The sequence below is a fragment of the Ceratotherium simum genome, chromosome Y (genome assembly GCF_057802395.1).
Source record: "Ceratotherium simum simum isolate JZ-2026a chromosome Y, ASM5780239v1, whole genome shotgun sequence".
Classification (NCBI taxonomy): domain Eukaryota; kingdom Metazoa; phylum Chordata; class Mammalia; order Perissodactyla; family Rhinocerotidae; genus Ceratotherium; species Ceratotherium simum.
This window is the reverse complement of record NC_141941.1, coordinates 7,793,573-7,812,310: the sequence shown is the minus strand read 5'-3', so window position 1 is coordinate 7,812,310 and position 18,738 is coordinate 7,793,573. Positions and strand designations below refer to the sequence as shown.

At 37.3% G+C, this 18,738-nt stretch overlaps 1 protein-coding gene across 4 annotated transcripts; it reads left to right on the top strand.

The window, feature by feature from the left end:
* Positions 1-619: 619 nt before the first annotated feature.
* Positions 620-13,208, top strand: LOC147911634 (ATP-dependent RNA helicase DDX3X-like). Of its 4 annotated transcripts, none has more exons than XM_087427875.1 (17): positions 620-664; positions 3,206-3,266; positions 4,660-4,704; positions 7,373-7,502; positions 8,340-8,498; positions 8,574-8,673; positions 9,032-9,167; positions 10,057-10,142; positions 10,392-10,490; positions 10,576-10,736; positions 11,091-11,235; positions 11,319-11,463; positions 11,721-11,902; positions 11,973-12,090; positions 12,326-12,479; positions 12,796-12,929; positions 13,129-13,208. In XM_087427875.1, exons 1-17 carry the CDS (start codon positions 620-622, stop codon positions 13,206-13,208), a joined length of 1,980 nt encoding a protein of 659 aa, XP_087284001.1. The 4 variants fall into 4 exon arrangements, with proteins under 4 accessions (XP_087284001.1, XP_087284003.1, XP_087284000.1 ...); XM_087427877.1 differs by having other exon boundaries at positions 4,657-4,704; positions 12,398-12,479; XM_087427874.1 differs by having other exon boundaries at positions 4,657-4,704.
* Positions 13,209-18,738: the final 5,530 nt, after the last annotated feature.

Genomic DNA, 18,738 nt, shown 5'->3' with positions numbered 1-18,738 from the left:
GGCACCGCGCGGGACACCTGCAGTCACGTGACCCTCAACATACTTGCTTTTAGGACTTTTTTTTGACTAGTTCCGACTTTGGGGGAGTTTCCCAAAGAGGGGTGAAGGCTAGTCAGAAGCAGGCATTGTACTAAGCTTCCGATTCCCGGAACTGAAAGGGAAGAGAAACGGAGCGCGCTACAAGAGGGTGGAGGGAAACTAACAGGGTGGCGAGGACAGCCAGGGGTACACTAACGGTGTGCTTAAACTTCTCCAACTGGTGGAAGGCGGGAAGCGTATTAGTCTCTCGAATTCCAAGACACTGGCGAAGGGCGGTGGAAACGAACGTCTCGCAGGTTCTCAGACTGTTTAGGGACGGTACTGACTAGAAAATCCCGCGATGTTCTCACTTGAACGCGAATTAGCCAGGCAGAAGTAACGGTAGCGATAACGGGGTTGGTGGCGGTTGGGGCGGAGGAGGAAGACGCAGGACCTGCGTGCTGACGTAAAGCCGTCAAAGTGGGTATATTGGCCGTTGCAAAGCTTTGTAGTTCGCCGTTATAGTTCTCCTGTGACAAGTCTTGTACTGTTCTACTAGACTTCCAGTTGGATATTCTCATTTCTCGCTTCTCTTTTAGGCATGAGTCATGTGGTGGTGGAAAATGCCCTCGGGCTGGACCAGGAGGTAAGCTGAAATGTGCCTACCGAGGCTGTCCGCGTAGTCCTCTTCCTTGGCTTAATATGGCTTGTGGCGCAGTGCTGACTAGCTGCCTTTATTTCCCTTAGCCGAGCTCCCTGAATCTTGCGGTGGGTGGGACTGTGCGCGGACGGGTAAAGAAACTAGATGAAACCATGTGGAGGCGGCTTGGAGAAAATATACAGGGCGGTAGCAGTAACATTGATGGTAGCCTTTAACTTGGGCCTGGTTCTGTCTGGGCGTGAGCTATTGTACCACGGCCGCGCACAATGGCGGCGCTCGTGTATGCTTGCGTGATCTCGCAGACGCGCGCGTTTGCGCGCAACGACTGGTTAAGAACTGGATAGAGGTACGCGAAAGCGGACCATTTTTTGTCTCGAGGGGTAGTATGGCTCTCCCTGGACAGCCCTAATTAGGGCGCGAGGTGGTGTTGGTGTGTTAAACGGAATGTGTGTTGCGGCCGCGGAATGGGGTGATTTGGGAGAAAGTAGTGGATGTTTTCTCCGCGAAATGGCGGCGGCCCTCTTTGTTTGGGCTGCATGGCTGTACTGCGCTGCAGTCCGCTAACAGAAGGCCCGGTCTCGCGGAAACTCGCCGGGAGCCTGACTATAAAAGACGAGGAAATGGCTGTCTCGTTTTTGTTTCCCTCCGGGCTTCTCCTGCCGGGCTCTCGCAGCCGCGTGTTGCGGATGACCAGGGGATGTTTCCGGAGTGGAAAGTTTTTGTGGCGCATAAGAACCGGAAGCGGATATACCGGGGAGAGGAGGAAAGAATGGCTGCCGCGTGCTTCGTTTGATTTGTGTCTGCGAGTTGGACGCTGGCGAGGAGACACCTACGAGGTTAGGGGTCTGAAACTGTCCTGCTGTCACTGCTTAGTTTAGAGACTCATTGAGTACCAGTTTAGCTGAGGGTTGTGCGTTTTTTGAGGGGTGTTACTGAGAGTCGTATGTCCCCTTAGGTTAGGAGTTTGAATGGATCAGAGGAAAAATTCTCGAAAAGTGGATTGGCAGCGCAGATCAAGTTTTTGTTACTTTGTTGTGTTTGAGGAGGAAAACACTGAAATAGGTCAAAGCCAAGGCCTGACATCTTTAAATAGAATACCTGTTCCTGTGCGGTGTTCGGAGTGGTGAAGTTCTGAATACGTGAGTTAACAGGAGGTTATAGGCTTGTTTTCTGTGGCAGGAAATCTCCGTCCGGTTACTGCAGTAATTTGCTCCAGGGAAAGTCTCCAGTGAGTTTTGCGGACTCTCTAAGTGAACAACTTATTTCCGCTTCTGTCTTGCACGTTCAATAGAGGGAATTAATTTAGGGCATAAACCTTTCACAAAAATATTTTCACGAATTCCTGAGTTGTCGTGAAATAAAGCCTAAAAACGCTAATTGATCCTAAATTTTATTGTTGTTATATGCAATATATTTGAGGGGTTTGACGGTATGCTTCTTCGAGGGTATTTATCCAGTAACGATACGGTTATATTAACGTCTGCAGTTTGCTAAGACTTGATATGCCAAAAAGACCGTAGAAATTGAAAATGTGGTATCAAGAACACAGACAATCACATTTGTAACGTTTTTTCTGTAGATGGAATCCACTTTAGATAAATGTGTTCTAAGTCGTGAAAATTTAGTAGTAAGCAAATTCGACTTGGAGAAGTGAGAATTTACAAAGTAATATCTTAATTGATGATGCATGTAATTTGGTAATATGTTTTAATGCAGTGTTTATAAATGTTATTGTATAGGAAATTTCCTTTGCAGTCATTACTCTTTGGTCTTTGTGCTTTTTAAAACTTATTTTGGCATGTATAATTCTGCTTCTAAGTAGTACTTGGTTAGTTACTGCAAAATACAATAAAGTGATGTAACTTTTTTTCGTACGATGTTGAAATCTGTCAATGTAAAGGGATAGCTAGGAATTGAGGTTGAAGACAGTTTTCTTTTAAAAACAATGTCACCTGTGCTAATTAGTAGCTTTGTGACCAACGATCTCTCTGAACTTCTCATTTCTAAAATGGGAGAAATAAATACTGCCTTCATAGGCTGCCAAGCATTAAATGATGCAGTGATAAGTGGCGCAGTAGTCACCACATTCTGGGTGCTGTTGCTGTTAAAGAATTTATCTGAATTAAAAAGTTGCACAGTCTTTAAAGCATAATTTAAGGAATCTTCAGATTGTGCTCCAATTTTTCAGGTAGACCTTTTAGGCTTAAAATAATGCCAAGTAGAAAACCAGTGACTTTGAGAAATTGATGGTAACATTTAGTTTGGAGTTAGAAGAGGTTTTTTCTATTGAAAATTGTTTCAGGGGAAACTTGTTTGGGATGAATATATTTGAACTATCTGTATTGGTGTACAGTTGTACATTGTAGACATTGAAGCATTCTTAAAACCATGTAAGGTAGATGAGCTGCAAAGTAGGAGTGAAGTTTAGGAGGCAAATTTGTCTTCTGTAGTGCTATCTGTGCTTGTTTTTTCTCTTAGTATTGTAGTGTGTCAGCATATGAGCTGTTAATCTCTCTCTTCTCCTAGCTTGCTGGTCTAGACCTGAACTCCTCTGATAATCAGAGTGGAGGAGAAAGAACAGCAAGCAGTAAGTATAATTTTTTTGTGTGTAGAATCTGTATTAAAGTTTAATGTTAATATCTTATTGTGCTTACTAATTTTAAATTTATTTTTTTCCCTCATATTTTTACTATATAACTATGAGGTATTTTGGCATGTCTGGATAAAAGGAAGACTGATTGGCTCTTTTTGACTGGAAGCAGTTAATCATTTAGAAGAAAGTTAATGTAATATTCACATTTTTTTTTGAAAACTAATTGTGTGTCCACTCTTAAGTTCTGGCCAGGCATGAAGGAGGTGGGCATATGTCTATCCCTCTTGTGAATTGACCTGAACTGTGTTAAAGCTAATAAAGGGAACCTGTGTATTTATGTGTTATAGCTCCTGTTACTCATTTCTCATGAAGAACTGTAGACTTACTGGTAGAACTGAACTAAACTTGACTGATTCTTGGGTGATAGCGTTTCAAATGTCAGCCGTGTTCTTTTGAAGTTAGATCTTTTGAAAGAGTGATGTTTTATTTTTATTCTTATTTTTGATTCTTGTTAGAGGTTAGTACTTCTATGAGGATAGGAAGTTGGTGGTTTATTATTTAGCATCAGATCTCAGTTTGGACCTAGGATTCCAGGACGCCTCTTCTAGTTTTGTTAATTCAATTTGTATTTTATTTGCCATTATGTGAATATTATAAGGATTTAATTATGCTAATAGACAGTTTGGGATGCTTAATTCAATCCAAAAGTTAGAGATTTAGTTAAATTTGGGTTTTCAAACTTCTGCAAGTCTAAATGACTTTCATTTCATGACTTCTTTGTACTTTGTAGGTTAACTGCTTTTGTTTCTTAATCATAAGCCAGGCCGTTGACTTAATTTAGGAAACTCAGAATTAACACTGTCAGTTCCTTCTTGGAATCATTTTCCCTTTCCAACTTTCATGTATTTTTACTGTATAGTCTTCATTTTACCAGAATAGAAACAAAGCCTTTTTTGGGGTAATTGAAATTAATTGCTTTAGTACATATCATTTTTTCTTAGTAGGCTGTTTTGTTACAGTCATAGTTGTATTTGCTGGTTAAATGTTGTAATTCGTATAACAGTTTTCTGAAATAGCAGAGCTTGTTAAAACATTTAAAAGTGGCTACTGAAATGCGTGTAGTTTGAGGATTTCTTTTCATGCAGTCTTTGTTCCCTAATTTGCCAGACTTGGTTCCCACCCTCCTTTTTTAGTTTAAATAAAAATTCTGTTAATTAAGCAACAACACATTTCTAGATAATTTTTTCCCCTAGTGCAAGATAATTTAAAGACTAGAGATTTTGAAAGTTTGTTTTCCAGGTTCTGGTTTTTTTAATACATGTTTTTGTAAAAAGTTGTGTTTGCAAGATACAATAGGCTTTTAATTGTACATTTTCTTTTTTAGAAGGGCGCTATATACCTCCTCACTTAAGGAACAGAGAAGCTTCTAAAGGTAGGTGGTTATGGCAAATTTGTATCCAGCTTTTTCTTTGTTTAGGAGTTCATCAAAGCCTAGGGAAAAATGAGGTAGCCTTTGGAAGTGTATACACATTTTTCTCCTGTGCTTCTTTCTGTTCCAGGAGTACTTCCTAACTTTGAAAAAGTTAATCTAATGTTGTGTAATCTATAGTTCTTGCTTCTTTTGACCAAGTTTAAGCTCAGAGTTTCACAAGCATAGTGTCATTGGTCTAGTGCTTTATCTGTTTGTGAACATTGACAGCATGATTTCGGTTTGAAAACGGTGTGTGTGTGTCTCTGGGAGTGCCCTATTATGTAAAATGAACTGCATGACAGTAAATTCCTAGTTACTACTGTCTTGAAATGTTGCCACAGTAAAAATGGAGTTATTGTAGAATAGCTAACAATTGTAGGATTGCAACTTTGAGCACACTCAATGGGTTGGAGAGATTGTCCAGTCTCAGCTTTTTCCCTGAACTACTTCTTTGAATGGTTTTTGTCTGAAATGTTATTAAAACACTTGATGTCTTTTAATGTTAAGTTTTTAATGTAGAGTGATAAATTCTTAGGAATATTTTGTTGGGGTGATGATGTGAGTGCTGTAGATTCACCAGTGTGGGTAATCTGAAATTTTTGAGAGCAGGAAAGATTAGGAAAAGTATTTAAAGCCAAAGAAAACTATGGTGGATAAGGAAGGGGGGAGGGAGTATTGGGAAGGGGAAACATAAACTGTAGCTTGTGCTTGGGTACTTTGCCTGTAGATGTGGTCTGTAGTGTCCAGTGTTAAACGTGTAAGTCTGTGTATGTCTTCCAGAGACCACTTCGCTAATGATAGGATTCTTTTTTCAGAGTAACTGCAGTTTCATCATAGGTGTTCCTCACAGTGTATCTGGCTGGAGTTGCATCCAGAGTACATAAGTGCTTCAAAGAGAGTGGCAGTATCTCAGGAAGTTAAGAAATGGAAGAGACCTTAAAAATCTAACAAGCTGCTTCCAGCTAGGAAAGGCCATTGGTCAACTGGTTGGCTAATAGGGGCTATAAAGTGGTGGAAAGTAACTTCGTTAACTTATAAACCTCAAAGCATTTAGTAATATGTCTGACTCTAGTTAGGTTCTCAACTTAATTGTTGAGTCAGTTTCCTCTTGTCACTTTCCTTTTATTTGTCTGTAGATGTGCATTAGGAACATGTCCGTATGGAAACCGGGCAAGGAGGCTTTTTTTCCCTGGTATATATTGTTCTCACTAAGCTTATATAGATGACACGATATTGTTGGACTCTGAGGATTTGACAGTGGTATACCTGAGTACAAAGCACATTAAAAGTTCATACCGCTTGTTATTTCTGTTGTTAATAATTACTGAAACAGAAAGGAGCTTTTGCAATAACTCAATTTTAAGTTACTTTTAAAACTTTAAGACTTCCATGAGAATGGATTGAGGAATCTTGGTTTTTAAGTTCTAAGAGTGTAGAGTTCTTATGGGAAAATCTAATTGCTCTAAATGTTTCACTGTTTCATGCCTGAAGTTGTTCAGGAGTCATTTTAAAAATTCAGTGGTAGTTTTTCGATACAGGTATCTTATATGTGGGTACTTTAGATGGCATCCTGAAAGTGTGGTGCAGCAAAGTAGACAACACTAACTCCTTTTATATGGACTACTTCCGTTTATTTACTTCTATTAGATGTTGTAAGACTAAGCCACATTGTTTCTAATGTATTGTTCAACTGATTGGTCCTGTTTAGATTGCTGTTGGTAGATTACTACCAAGTTGCCTTGTCCGTGTTCTTAAATTGAGTAAGTCCCTATCACTTACAGTGCCACTTACTATGTAGAGCCCATATAAGTAGTTTGAGCATAGTGCAGTTCCTGCATTTTGGAGCTTCATTTATGAACTTTGAAATTGCCTGTTCTAATACACCTGACAAATTCTTATTGGTAATCATGTAGTAGATCTCTTAGTTGAAACTTTTCATTAGGCAACTGACTGTATTTGAGGTAACCTTTTATTTAGCTGGGAATTCCAAAATGTATATTGTATATGTCATATACTCTGTGTTTTAAATTTATCAACTTTTGTGTTCATGGTTTGTGAGATTTATGTTTAGGGATGGAACAGAGCTAAAAGGCTAACCAACTTAAAGCTGTCCTAGCTTACTGCCTTCGAATTTAAAAATTTGGGGGAGGTACTTGGGATTCTTGTGAGAGCAGTCATAACTTTGAAAAGGAGTCTTGCCACAGTCTTGTTAAAATCTCATTGGAGAGTTTATTTGGAATATAGCAAACATAGACAGAATGAATGAAACTTAAATTGTTAGTAGGATAATGGTTATGTAACAGTAGGATACTTGTGTTGTGTATAAGGTGTTAATCTCTTAGCAGTGGTATTCATTTAGTACATTGTTCTTAGACCATGGTAGTTTGCTTACTACAATAATTTCTAGTGCAAAAGAGGATTAAGGATAGTAAAAATTCCATTTGCTGGTGAAAACCAATTATCTAAATTTTGGTTCTCTTTTCCAGTGTTTTGATAAAAATAATTCCATTGATCCTTGGTGTCTCAGTAGGATAAGGTAAAGGGAGGCTGTTCCTGTGAAGAGCTTCTTTGGAAAGAGAGGAATCTGGTAGAAGTATTGTCAACTTGTAATTTTTGCTTTTTTTGGAAGGATCCTATGATAAAAACAGTTCAGGGTGGAGTTATAGTAAAGACAAGGATGCATACAGCAGTTTTGGGTCTCGAGATTCAAGAGGAAAGCCCAGTTACTTCAGTGATCGTGGAAGTGGATCAAGGGGAAGGTAACTTATTCTTAGATTGCAAGTATGTATATAATAGCAATTTAGGAATCAGCTCTTAATTTGATAATATTCTCATTGTTTCCTTGATCTTTAATCATGGTGTTTTTTTCTTAGCAGATCATCTTTCTATTACGAACGTTAAGCAAAACATTTGCTAACTGTTAGCCCTAGAAGGTCTTAAAGTTGAATCTGTTAAATAGAAATTACATGCATTACGTACATATGAGAATTTGCTATTTGACGTAATGAATCTGTTATTTATTATTTATGCCTTCACTGTGGCAGTTTAAACCACTTATTTTGATTGCACCAGTGTGATATATTGATCTTAAGAATTTAATATCTGTGGTTAGTCTTGTATTATTTTTCAGAAACAAGATTAAATCCCTAAAAAGCGTTAAGTCTTACCGTGTTAAGTGGGTTGTCCTTTATATCCACTTATAACTGGGACATTTGGCATTCATATGTTATTCCTTTACTTTTCTATCACCAGATGTATTAAGTTATCATTTTAAAAATGAAGATGAAAGTACATACTGTTTACAAGTATTATAGAACTTAATTCTTAGTATGTGAGACCTTTTTAAGCTGTGCAATTTTATAAAAAGCTAAAGAAGGATACAAAAAAGTATTATTTTAAATTGAAGATGTGTAAATTATACATAACGATTGGTTAACTTAGAGGGATTTACTTCACAAATGAGATGGCCAATATTGAATTGTTGACATCCTTGAAATGTACTGTGACTAACAATTCAACCAATACATATTTCTACAGAGGTAATAATATGATTTTAGCTTAATGGCATACTCTGATCAGTTCCTTGTGCTGTTCAGGTTTGATGATCGTGGACGGAGTGACTATGAAGGTATTAGCAGTCGTGGGGACAGAACTGGCTTTGGTAAATTTGAACGCAGTGGGCACAGTCGTTGGTGTGACAAGTCAGACGAAGATGATTGGTCAAAACCACTTCCACCAAGTGAACGCTTGGAGCAGTAAGTTTTTGAAATGTATGTTGATTATTATGAAACTTAGTACCTAGTATAACACATGTAATCATTTGATTTCAGGGAACTCTTTTCTGGAGGAAATACTGGGATTAACTTTGAGAAGTATGACGACATACCGGTAGAGGCAACCGGCAGTAACTGTCCTCCACATATTGAAAATGTAAGTTGTTTTGTTTGACTTCTTATCAGTTCTTTAAAGTTACTACTAAAAACTTCATTGGGTTATGAAAAAGGAGTGACTGAGATTAATGTCACCATATGAGTAATCCTGAAATAGAAAAAGTGTCAAACATAAGAAGAACCAAAAAACTACTTCATTGTAGATTAGACCAGGAGTCCATTGTCCAAAAAAATCTTATGATACTTGTACCTAAAGTCGAAACAACTGTGAACTCAATCAAAATAGATATTTAGTTGGTTGCTTTCATTCTTATATTAGTATTAAATAGAAATTGCAACAGGTAAGGCATTTCTGTTTGTACCTGTGTTTGATTGACCTGGTTAAATTTCTTTGACAGTTCAGTGATGTTGAGATGGGAGAAATTATCATGGGGAACATTGAGCTTACTCGTTATACTCGTCCTACTCCAGTGCAAAAACATGCCATTCCTATTATTAAGGAAAAAAGAGACTTGATGGCTTGTGCCCAAACAGGTAGGCTCACTTGATAAAGAATAGGTTAATATCTTAACTGGGCTTGCTTTAAAAATAGTGCATTCTGTAGGAAGGCCTGAGTCCTCTATTTAGTCTGATTTTGACTTAGGTAAAGATTAGATGAGGTTGTCTCTTTTTGTCTTGTGTTTTTGGATCCTTTGAATGAAACTAGTGTTTTCATCAGGGCATCTTGGGAAAGTCTGTAGTAGATTGTTAGCCTGGTATTGCTGCAGAAGAGGAAAAATGTAAATGCAGTGGAGGGAAAGTTAGCAATATATTTGGAATAGAAAACATAAAATCAGGGAAGAGCCTATGATCCATAAAAATGTGGGTGGGGAGAAGGATAAGGTGCCTCTTTACCTATGGTATATTGGGAATTGGGGAATGGGAAGGCGGGGGGTAGTTTAGTCCTATATCAAAATTCAACATGGTTAAAGGACTGGCAGAACTTCCTTTCCATTTATATTAAGCAGTAGAAATACTTTTTTTTATATCTAACTGTGGTCTTTGGGCCAAACCCAGCACCTGTTTTTTAAAATAAAGTTTTACTGATAACTGCACCCATGGCTTTTATTTTCCAAAGGCTGACAAAGACTGGTTCGCAAAACTCTTTTACTAGCCTCTTCAGAAAGTTGCTGACTGCTGCTTTACATGCCAGTGGCATAAAATAACAGTGAAAAAGTTTTATAATAGAAGTTGATGCCACTTTAGAGGCAGAAATTTACAAATTAAAATGCAAAGAAGTGAATACTGTATAAAATGGATCACAGAAGTCATTTGGTATTCTTTGTTTAACTGTGTAAATATATTGTATTTCTCAGAAAATTAGGCATATAGTAAGTAAAACTGTCTTTTATTCAAAGTTAATATGCCAATATTTTTCTAACAGGGTCTGGAAAAACTGCAGCATTTCTTTTGCCTATCTTAAGTGAGATTTATACAGATGGTCCAGGGGAGGCTTTGAAGGCTGTGAAGGTAAAGATTTCTTTATAAGATAAATTTTTGCTTCGGAAAAGTTTTGTAAATAGCTGTTAGGACCTTTCTTTCTAAATGTTGCCAAGTATACTTTGTCTTCATTTCTTTTGATTTTTCTTTTCAGTCCATTTATCCAATGAAAACCCATTTTTGGATGTAATCCTTCGATTACAAAGAGAATTTTGTTGTCATGAACTTTAAAAATAAAAAGTGTTGGGTCTTTGAATATAAATTGTACTTATTTCTTAGGAATATGGAAGGTATGGACGCCGTAAACAATACCCAATCTCCTTGGTTTTAGCCCCAACAAGAGAATTGGCTGTCCAGATCTATGAGGAAGCCAGAAAAGTAAATATGCATTTTACTGATTATTGCCATTTTCATTGATTCTAATGATATTTTCATGACCGTTTAATAAATTCTTGGCTTGCAGTTTTCATACCGGTCTAGAGTTCGTCCTTGTGTCGTTTATGGTGGTGCTGATATTGGTCAGCAGATTCGAGACTTAGAACGTGGATGTCACCTGTTAGTTGCCACACCAGGACGCCTAGTGGATATGATGGAAAGAGGAAAGATTGGATTAGACTTCTGCAAGTAAGTTAATTTTTACGTATGGAGTCTAACTTTGTATTATGTTAGTGGTCATGAATTTTGTTTATTTTACTAATATTATCTTAGTCTTGAGAAAGTAATTTGGATAATTTGACTTTCTCCATTGTTTTTGAAAAATTTAATTAACCTTATTTTTTGATTGAAAATTACAGTTAACCTGTATAGTTCATTGGAACAGAGCCAAATAATAGCCACTTGGGCTATGTGTGTTTCACATGTGTTAAATTATGAGGCCAAAATGTTAGAATAAATGTATTAACATAATTAATTATAGACATAGCTGTACTCAGTGGTCAGTTTTGCATCATATTCTGAACTGAGTCTTTTTCATAACAGATACTTAGTGTTGGATGAAGCTGATAGGATGCTGGATATGGGATTTGAACCTCAGATACGCCGTATAGTTGAACAAGATACTATGCCACCAAAGGGTGTTCGCCACACCATGATGTTTAGTGCCACTTTTCCTAAGGAAATACAGGTATTGTTTGAAACAATTTCTTTTTTTAGAACTTTTTTTTAAAACAAGTGAAGTAGGTAAGTTAAGGTTTTTTCCCTTTTCAGATGCTTGCTCGTGATTTCTTGGATGAGTATATCTTCCTGGCTGTAGGCAGAGTGGGCTCTACCTCTGAGAACATCACACAGAAAGTAGTTTGGGTGGAAGAGTCAGATAAGCGATCATTTCTGCTTGACCTCCTAAATGCAACAGGTAATATAATGAATAATAATAGCATGAGGTATAAGGAAAATGTATTTGGATTTCTTTGTGTAAGAAAATGTATTTGGATTTCTTTAGCCCCTACCCTGCCTTTTGCCCACCTTTCTAAGCTTTATAATAAAGCTTATTTTAATTAGCTCCATGTGCATGCTTACTGAATGCAAAGAGGATTAAGCCCGTGAATATTTAGATCAGGCAATGATGCTAAGTTGCTATTAGTAAACAAAACTTTATCTGTAATTTTTCAGGGAAAGATTCACTGACTTTAGTATTTGTGGAGACCAAAAAGGGTGCTGATTCTCTGGAGGACTTCTTATACCATGAAGGATATGCTTGTACCAGTATCCATGGAGACAGATCACAGAGAGATAGAGAGGAGGCCCTTTACCAGTTCCGCTCAGGAAGAAGCCCCATTCTAGTGGCTACAGCTGTGTGTATATTATTATTTTTGAGTTAAGCATGTTTGAATATTGCTTTCTTTTAACAGAATTATTTTTCAGGTGGCTGCAAGAGGACTAGACATTTCAAATGTAAAACATGTTATCAATTTTGATTTGCCAAGTGACATTGAAGAATATGTACATCGAATTGGCCGTACAGGACGTGTGGGAAACCTTGGTAAAGTGTTCAGTTGTTTGATGATTTGACACAAAATCTTGATTATTAGGACACTTAATTTCAAGGAGAGCTGACATCCAATGTCAGACAACTGAAAGTTTTTGTTTTAATCTCCAATTTGGTTACATTGCTAATTATAATGTCGTATTTTTGTGTTGTATTTAGTGTTCTGTGTATAAAGTAACACTTGGCTGCTTTATGGAAACTGAGACTTTACTTTTTTGGTCTTTTTTAGGCCTTGCCACATCATTCTTTAATGAGAGAAATATAAATATCACAAAGGATTTGTTGGATCTTCTCGTTGAAGCTAAACAAGAAGTGCCATCTTGGTTAGAAAATATGGCTTATGAACACCACTATAAGGGTAGCAGTCGTGGACGTTCCAAGAGGTACAGATTGTTTTTAGTCTTCATTCTTATTATTATTTGCTTTGGGCAGGAAGTTATGTCCAAGGTTAACTAAAACTACCACCAGTTAAATACCTTGGGCATGCGGTATTATGAGAAAGGGGGGCATGGAGTTAAATTGAAATGTCAGCTCTTAACTGCTGAGGCCTTTGGAAATAGTACTAAAGGAACTGATCACAAAGGAAATTGAATTGAAGAGTCAGAAATTGAAGATTGGGAAGTTTTTTCATGGGAACTCGCATTTAATTGAATTGCATACTCATAAACCACCACACAATGTCTTTCTGTAAAATGGTAGATTCAGTGGAGGATTTGGTGCCAGAGACTATCGACAAAGTAGCGGTTCCAGCGGTTCTAGCTTTAGTAGTAGTCGTGCAAGCAGCAGCCGCAGTGGTGGAGGTGGTCACAGCAGCAGCAGAGGATTTGGTGGAGGTAATGTTAATTTTTCTTCTTTTGTATCTTTGGCAAGGGCTTTTTTTTTTTGAAAGCATAATATATTGGAGAAATTTTCGTTTGCGAAGAACTCAATATCCAATACTATAGATTTCTTTTATTAGGCTTGTATCAAAGTACTTGAGAAAGATACTTAGAGTGGCTCCCCTAATTTCTCTTTTTAAATATTTCTTGATAGGTGGCTATGGAGGCTTCTACAATAGTGATGGATATGGAGGAAATTACAACTCCCAGGGGGTTGACTGGTGGGGCAACTGAACCTGCTTTGAAGTGAAGCCACCCTTTCAGAAACAAGCTAATATGGAAACCACATGTAACTTAGCCAGACTATATCTTGTAGCTTCAACAACTTGCAGTACATTACCAGCTGTGATTCTCCTGAAAATTCAAGGGGGCTCAAAGTCACAAGAAGAAAAGAAAGGAACAATCAATAGCCCTATTCAGAAGTTGCTTTCAAAACTTAATTGCCATAGTTTGGATTAACTCCCCTACTGCTTATTTCCACCCAAACTGCATTTATAATTTTGTGACTGAGGATCATTTGTTTGTTAATGTACTGTGACTCTAACTTTAGACAACTTATTATTTTGATGTCCTGTTGGCACTCAGTATGCTCAAGATATCAGTTGTTTTGACAAAATAAATTTACTGAACTTGGGCTAAAATCAAACCTTGGCACACAGGTGTGATACAACTTAACAGGAATCATCAATTTATTCATAAATGTTATAAAGAAAAAAAACTTAGGTTGTAGCCTGCATTAAGACTTTTTTGATACTTGCAGACTGGGGAGAAAAAAACGTTAAAGCAGAATTAGTTTCTAATGTGGCAAAGTATACTAAATTAAAGTTCTTACTTGCTCACTCTATCCTGGATAGGCACTTAGAACCTTGTGATCTTTAAATAAGCCATTCCAGTCATGATGAGGTGGCATGTATGAATACACATATTTTTCAGTGTTCTTTAAAGTTAATGCAAGTAAATACAGAAATTCTTCCTTTAATGTTTAGGTTATTAATTCTAAGTTAGGCAAATGTGGGCATACTATTACAGAAAAAGTTTAAAAGTGTTTGGGGAGATTTCATGTAATTAGATTTTTTAAATGCCTGCCATAAATAAAATTGAAATGATAGAATGGCTGACCATGGCAATGACCATCCCTCTTTATGGGCTTGGTTGGATTTTGGTCTTTAATGCATGTTAGTGCTGATGTTTTTTGGTCAAGAGGGTATGAGGAGGAAGGATTATGCAGCAGGCTTTATATTAATGCAGAATTCACATTACTCTGTTTAAGCTGCGTTGAAATGTTAAAATAGTTTCCACTTGTAGACTTTGTAGATCAGAGTAACAACAAACTGAAATCCTTGAGATCACACAGGTTGGAAATATGTACTAATAAACTGCACAAGGTGTCATTACTATATAGTGCAGTTTTAGTCTATTTTAGTTGCACAGGTTTCCATTCCTATTTATAGTCTCTTTATGCTAAATTTGGCCAAAGATGATTGTCCACCATTAAAAATGCCTCTGCCAGTTGGAATTCTGTGCTGATTTTGTGGCCAGAATGCAGTGATCTTTACAAACTATTCTTTACAATGGCATCAGAAGGCAGAAATTCCTTAAAAGTGCAATAGATTTTTAAGCGTATTGTGCCTTGTTCTAAAACTTTATTAAGTAGGTGCACTTGACAGTATTAAGGTCATTTGTTAACGGTGCTATTTCAATTAGTAGAGGTTTAGACTCTTGTACATTTTGCCTGTAACTTTTTACGAAGTACTTATTTTATTGCACATTCAGAGAATTTTATATATATGTGTTGTGTGCGTGTCCTTAAATTTCCAATCTTACTTTGTCTCTAGGAGATTGTTGAACGCAGCTTGTTAAGAAGTAGATTCTAAAATTTTTATTTGGGACCATGGAGTGATAGTTGAGAAGAAAACTATTTGCACATGACAGACTTTAGATACTTTTTGCTGCTAGTTTGTGTAATATTTATTGAACATTTTGACGAATATTTATTTTTGTAAGCCTCAAAGTGATTCTTTGAAAGTTTAAAGAAACTTGACCAAAAGACAGTACAAAAACACTGGCACTTGAATGTTGAATGTCACCATATGTGAAATAATATATTTCGGGGTAGTGTGAGCTTTTAATGTTAAGTCCTATTAAACTTGAGTCAAACTAAGCTGACCTGGCATTGGCAGTGTAGCTAGCTGTAACTTTCTGACAAAATTTAAGACAAAATTGGCAACTTGAAATTAAAACATGCCAAGGTTTTGATACACTTGTCTTAAAATAGTAATGAAACATTTCTAAACACTGATATGAAGTGTCCACATTCTCAAAGGTTCTCTGAGTTTTATTTACTTCTGTGTTTGGTTTGGTTTTCAGTAACTGTCTGGCATGTTTGCAGTCCTCAAACATGTGGTTATTCTTGTGTATTGCCATAATCAGTGACTTACATTTAGTTTATCAGCCAGCAATATCTTTAGTAAATAAGAATGGATTTAAACTTGCTGAATGTAGCCATTGAACCTCAAGTCACTGGAAGTTTAGTAATTGCTTATTGTATTAGTTTTAGTTGCTAGCGCTGCATGTACTCTGTTTATTCTGATTTTACTAAAATAAAAAGTTCAACACAATCTTTTTGCTTTCAGTTGTACCTTATAATAATAAAGGTAGAGGGCCAACCCCGTGGTTTAACGGTTAAGTGCTCACTCTCCGCTGCTGGCGGCCAGGGTTCAGATCCCGGGCGCGCACCAACACTCAGTTTCTCCGGCCATGCTGAGGCCGCGTCCCACATACAGCAACTAGAAGGATGTGCAGCTATGACATACAACTATCCACCTGGGCTTTGTGGGGGAAATAAATAAATAAATAAAATCTTTAAAAAAATTATAAAGGTAGAAGTGAAACTGTGCTCTCAACTTGAAGAAAGGGAAATCAGATTTCTTGTTTATCCACCAAAGCTATTTATGAAATACCTCTTTATAAAGCCAGAAATACTCCTGTGTCTTAATTATTTGAATAAATTATGAGGGTGGTATAAGGTTGGAATATAGAGAAGCAGGATTTTTACTGTAAATCACAGAAATCTAAATGGCCTGTGTATAGCATGTATTGCATTGATCTATTTAAGGATCAAGAAAAAACAGGTGAGTGAGAGCACAGATGGCATCGATGCACAGTTTCCAACTTTGTTTCTTTTTGTAGGCTGATAATCCATTACAGACTGATGCAGGCAGCCACTACCAGTTAATGGGTCTTCTAAAAGTCAAAGCAGTTTAGCAGGGTAACATTATAAAAGATGCTAGGAAATTTTTTTTTAGAGGAGTTGACCTCGGTGTCCTTTGTGTCCCCTTGGAACTAACCCTCTAATCGCTGTAAAGGATAAACACTATCCTGATTTCTAACAGTATAGATTGGCTTCTGTCAGTAAACTTTGTGTAAATGAATCATAGTTTATATTCTTGTATGGTTTCTTTCAGCATTACATCTATGACATAAAATACTGTCTGTAGTTGTCTCATTCTGATTGGTATGTAGAATTTCATTGTGTTGAACATCTGGGTTGTTTCTAGCTTCTGGCTGTTAAATTATTCCTGACAGTTGTGAAAGAGGGTAAAGAAGCCTTTATTTAAGAAGGATTGTGCATTGGGGTCTTGCAGTGGGGTAGAAATCGCATATAACTTTGAAAGCAGTGTAAGGGGAAATTTATAGCCAAGGGGCAAGTTGTGGGGGTCAGTGGATGGAAGATTACTGAGAGGAAAGAAGCCATTTGGCTTAAGGGGAGATTCTGGCTAAGTGACGTAACAGGGCTATTGCTGCTAGACCATGGTTATTAGATAATAACAGCCCACCTGGACGTGGGAGTGGGGAATGAAGACCCTCCCCCATTATCCTTGAGAGAGATGAGATAACAAAGTTGGAATTCTGGCTAAAATGACTTAAAATTGAATAGTGTAACATAAGTTCAAAAAGTTGAGGCCTAGTTGAAAAAGCTCAGAGGAGCCCAAGTATAATTTGGTTGATGATAGAACCTTTCTCAGCTATTATGAACTCTAGTAGACATGTGCGTTTTTCTTGGGTACGTTCTAAATTGGGGGTGCTGGGTTGCATATCCTGCATGGCTTCATTAGATACTAGCAGTTTTCCAAAGCGTTTATATCCTTTTACACTTCTCCCACAGTTATATGAGATTTGATTGCTCCAGGGTCTCACCATTACTTGGTTTATCATTTTTTATTTTAGATATTCAAGTAGGTTTGTACCGATATCTAATTGTTTTAATGTGTTTTCCTGATGACTAATGATTTACATTTAAACCATTTTGTTGAGGTTCATGCAGTCAAAAAGAACTGATCTTACCGGTTAGGGACATATTCATATACTTAAGGCTACAATGACATATCTGCGACTTGCCTTTCCAGAAAAAAGGTAAGTGGTATATGAAATTGGATTAGCAAAATGTTGATGGTTGTTGAATTTGAGTGATGGGAACGTAGGGATTCAATAAACAAGTCTGCTGTTTTGATGTTTGAAAATTTTCCATGTTAAAAATTAGTAACAAACTGTTTATAGAAACACAGTGTGTGGTAATTTAGCGGTGAAACTGTTAGTAACTAAGGTAACTTTTTCTACCATTGAAAAAGCTCTTTCAATGTCCTCTATGTAGTCCAGGCCAGTCATGGATGTTGTCTGCCCAAGGTGGGTTGCATCTGTCTCCTTCAGGACTCACACCCAGTTCAGAAATTAATAAGGTTTCCTTGTCTACTTAAGAGGACAGTTGTCCAATTTGTTCATTTTTAGGGCTATGTGTTCATTATCCTAAGCTTCAGAGACTGCTTGATGAGTTGAGATCTGGGATCTATGGCAAGAAGTACATCTTCCCCTGAAGATGTATTTTTGTTGAACAAGATGAAATGAATGTATCCCTGTAACAGTAGAAGTAAAGAGGCTAGATGAGTCTGTCCTGGCAACAACAGTGAACTTGATATGGTGCTGGTGTCTGCTGTGTGGCAATTTTCTGCATGAAAAATATTATAGGATTGTGTTCTGGTACAGGGACATCTCTAGGGTCACTCAGGAATCAGCAGTAACTGAACATATGGCTATCCCATGCCTGAGTAATTCTGTATGTATATAGTCAGCCAAAATACAAGAAATGGTCACCAAGATAAGCATGTTCATAAAAGCACCCTGTTTAATAGCTGTAAATGGTAAGGGGTAAGGGGTATGTTTATGACAGGAGGTACTGAACTGTAATGAAAATAAACATTGACGTGAGGTTAAGTCTAAAAAGATTGAGTCAAAGAAGCCAGACACAGAGTAGTACGTATTATATTATTCCATTTATAGAAAGTTTGAAGATAAATCTATAGTTAACAAAGATCAGGATAGCAGTTAACCTTGAAGGGATAGTGACTGGAAGAGGGGAAGAGAGAAGAAGGCTTGTGTGGTGCTCTAGTTAATGAATCTTCTGTCTGTGGGTATAGTTACATAGATAACGTTTATAAATAACATTCAGTGCCTTTTGTCTTGAGCTTAAATCAGCAATCATTGTGTTGTCATTCTGGAAAACGATGTTTGCTTTCCGTGTGACCAGATGGAGCAAATGGGGTAGGGGACACAAGTCAGTTATTTTATGGAGCCATCTCCCTGTTGTCAACACTGCACGATGCCCTGGAGTCTCCCAGTTGTCAGTGTCAGGTGCAGGCCTGCTAATGGCAGGCTAGAATCCGCTCCCAAGGATGCTTGCCAGCTCACTAGTCAAACTGGGTGGTGTGTG

Bases quoted from the DNA above. Each gene is read 5' to 3' on its own strand.
- LOC147911634 (XM_087427874.1), top strand. From the start codon at position 620: ATGAGTCATGTGGTGGTGGAAAATGCCCTCGGGCTGGACCAGGAG. The intron at 10,143-10,391 runs GTAAAGATTTCT...CTTATTTCTTAG, and splicing joins AGGCTTTGAAGGCTGTGAAG to GAATATGGAAGGTATGGACG. The intron at 10,737-11,090 runs GTAAGTTAATTT...TTTTCATAACAG, and splicing joins ATTGGATTAGACTTCTGCAA to ATACTTAGTGTTGGATGAAG.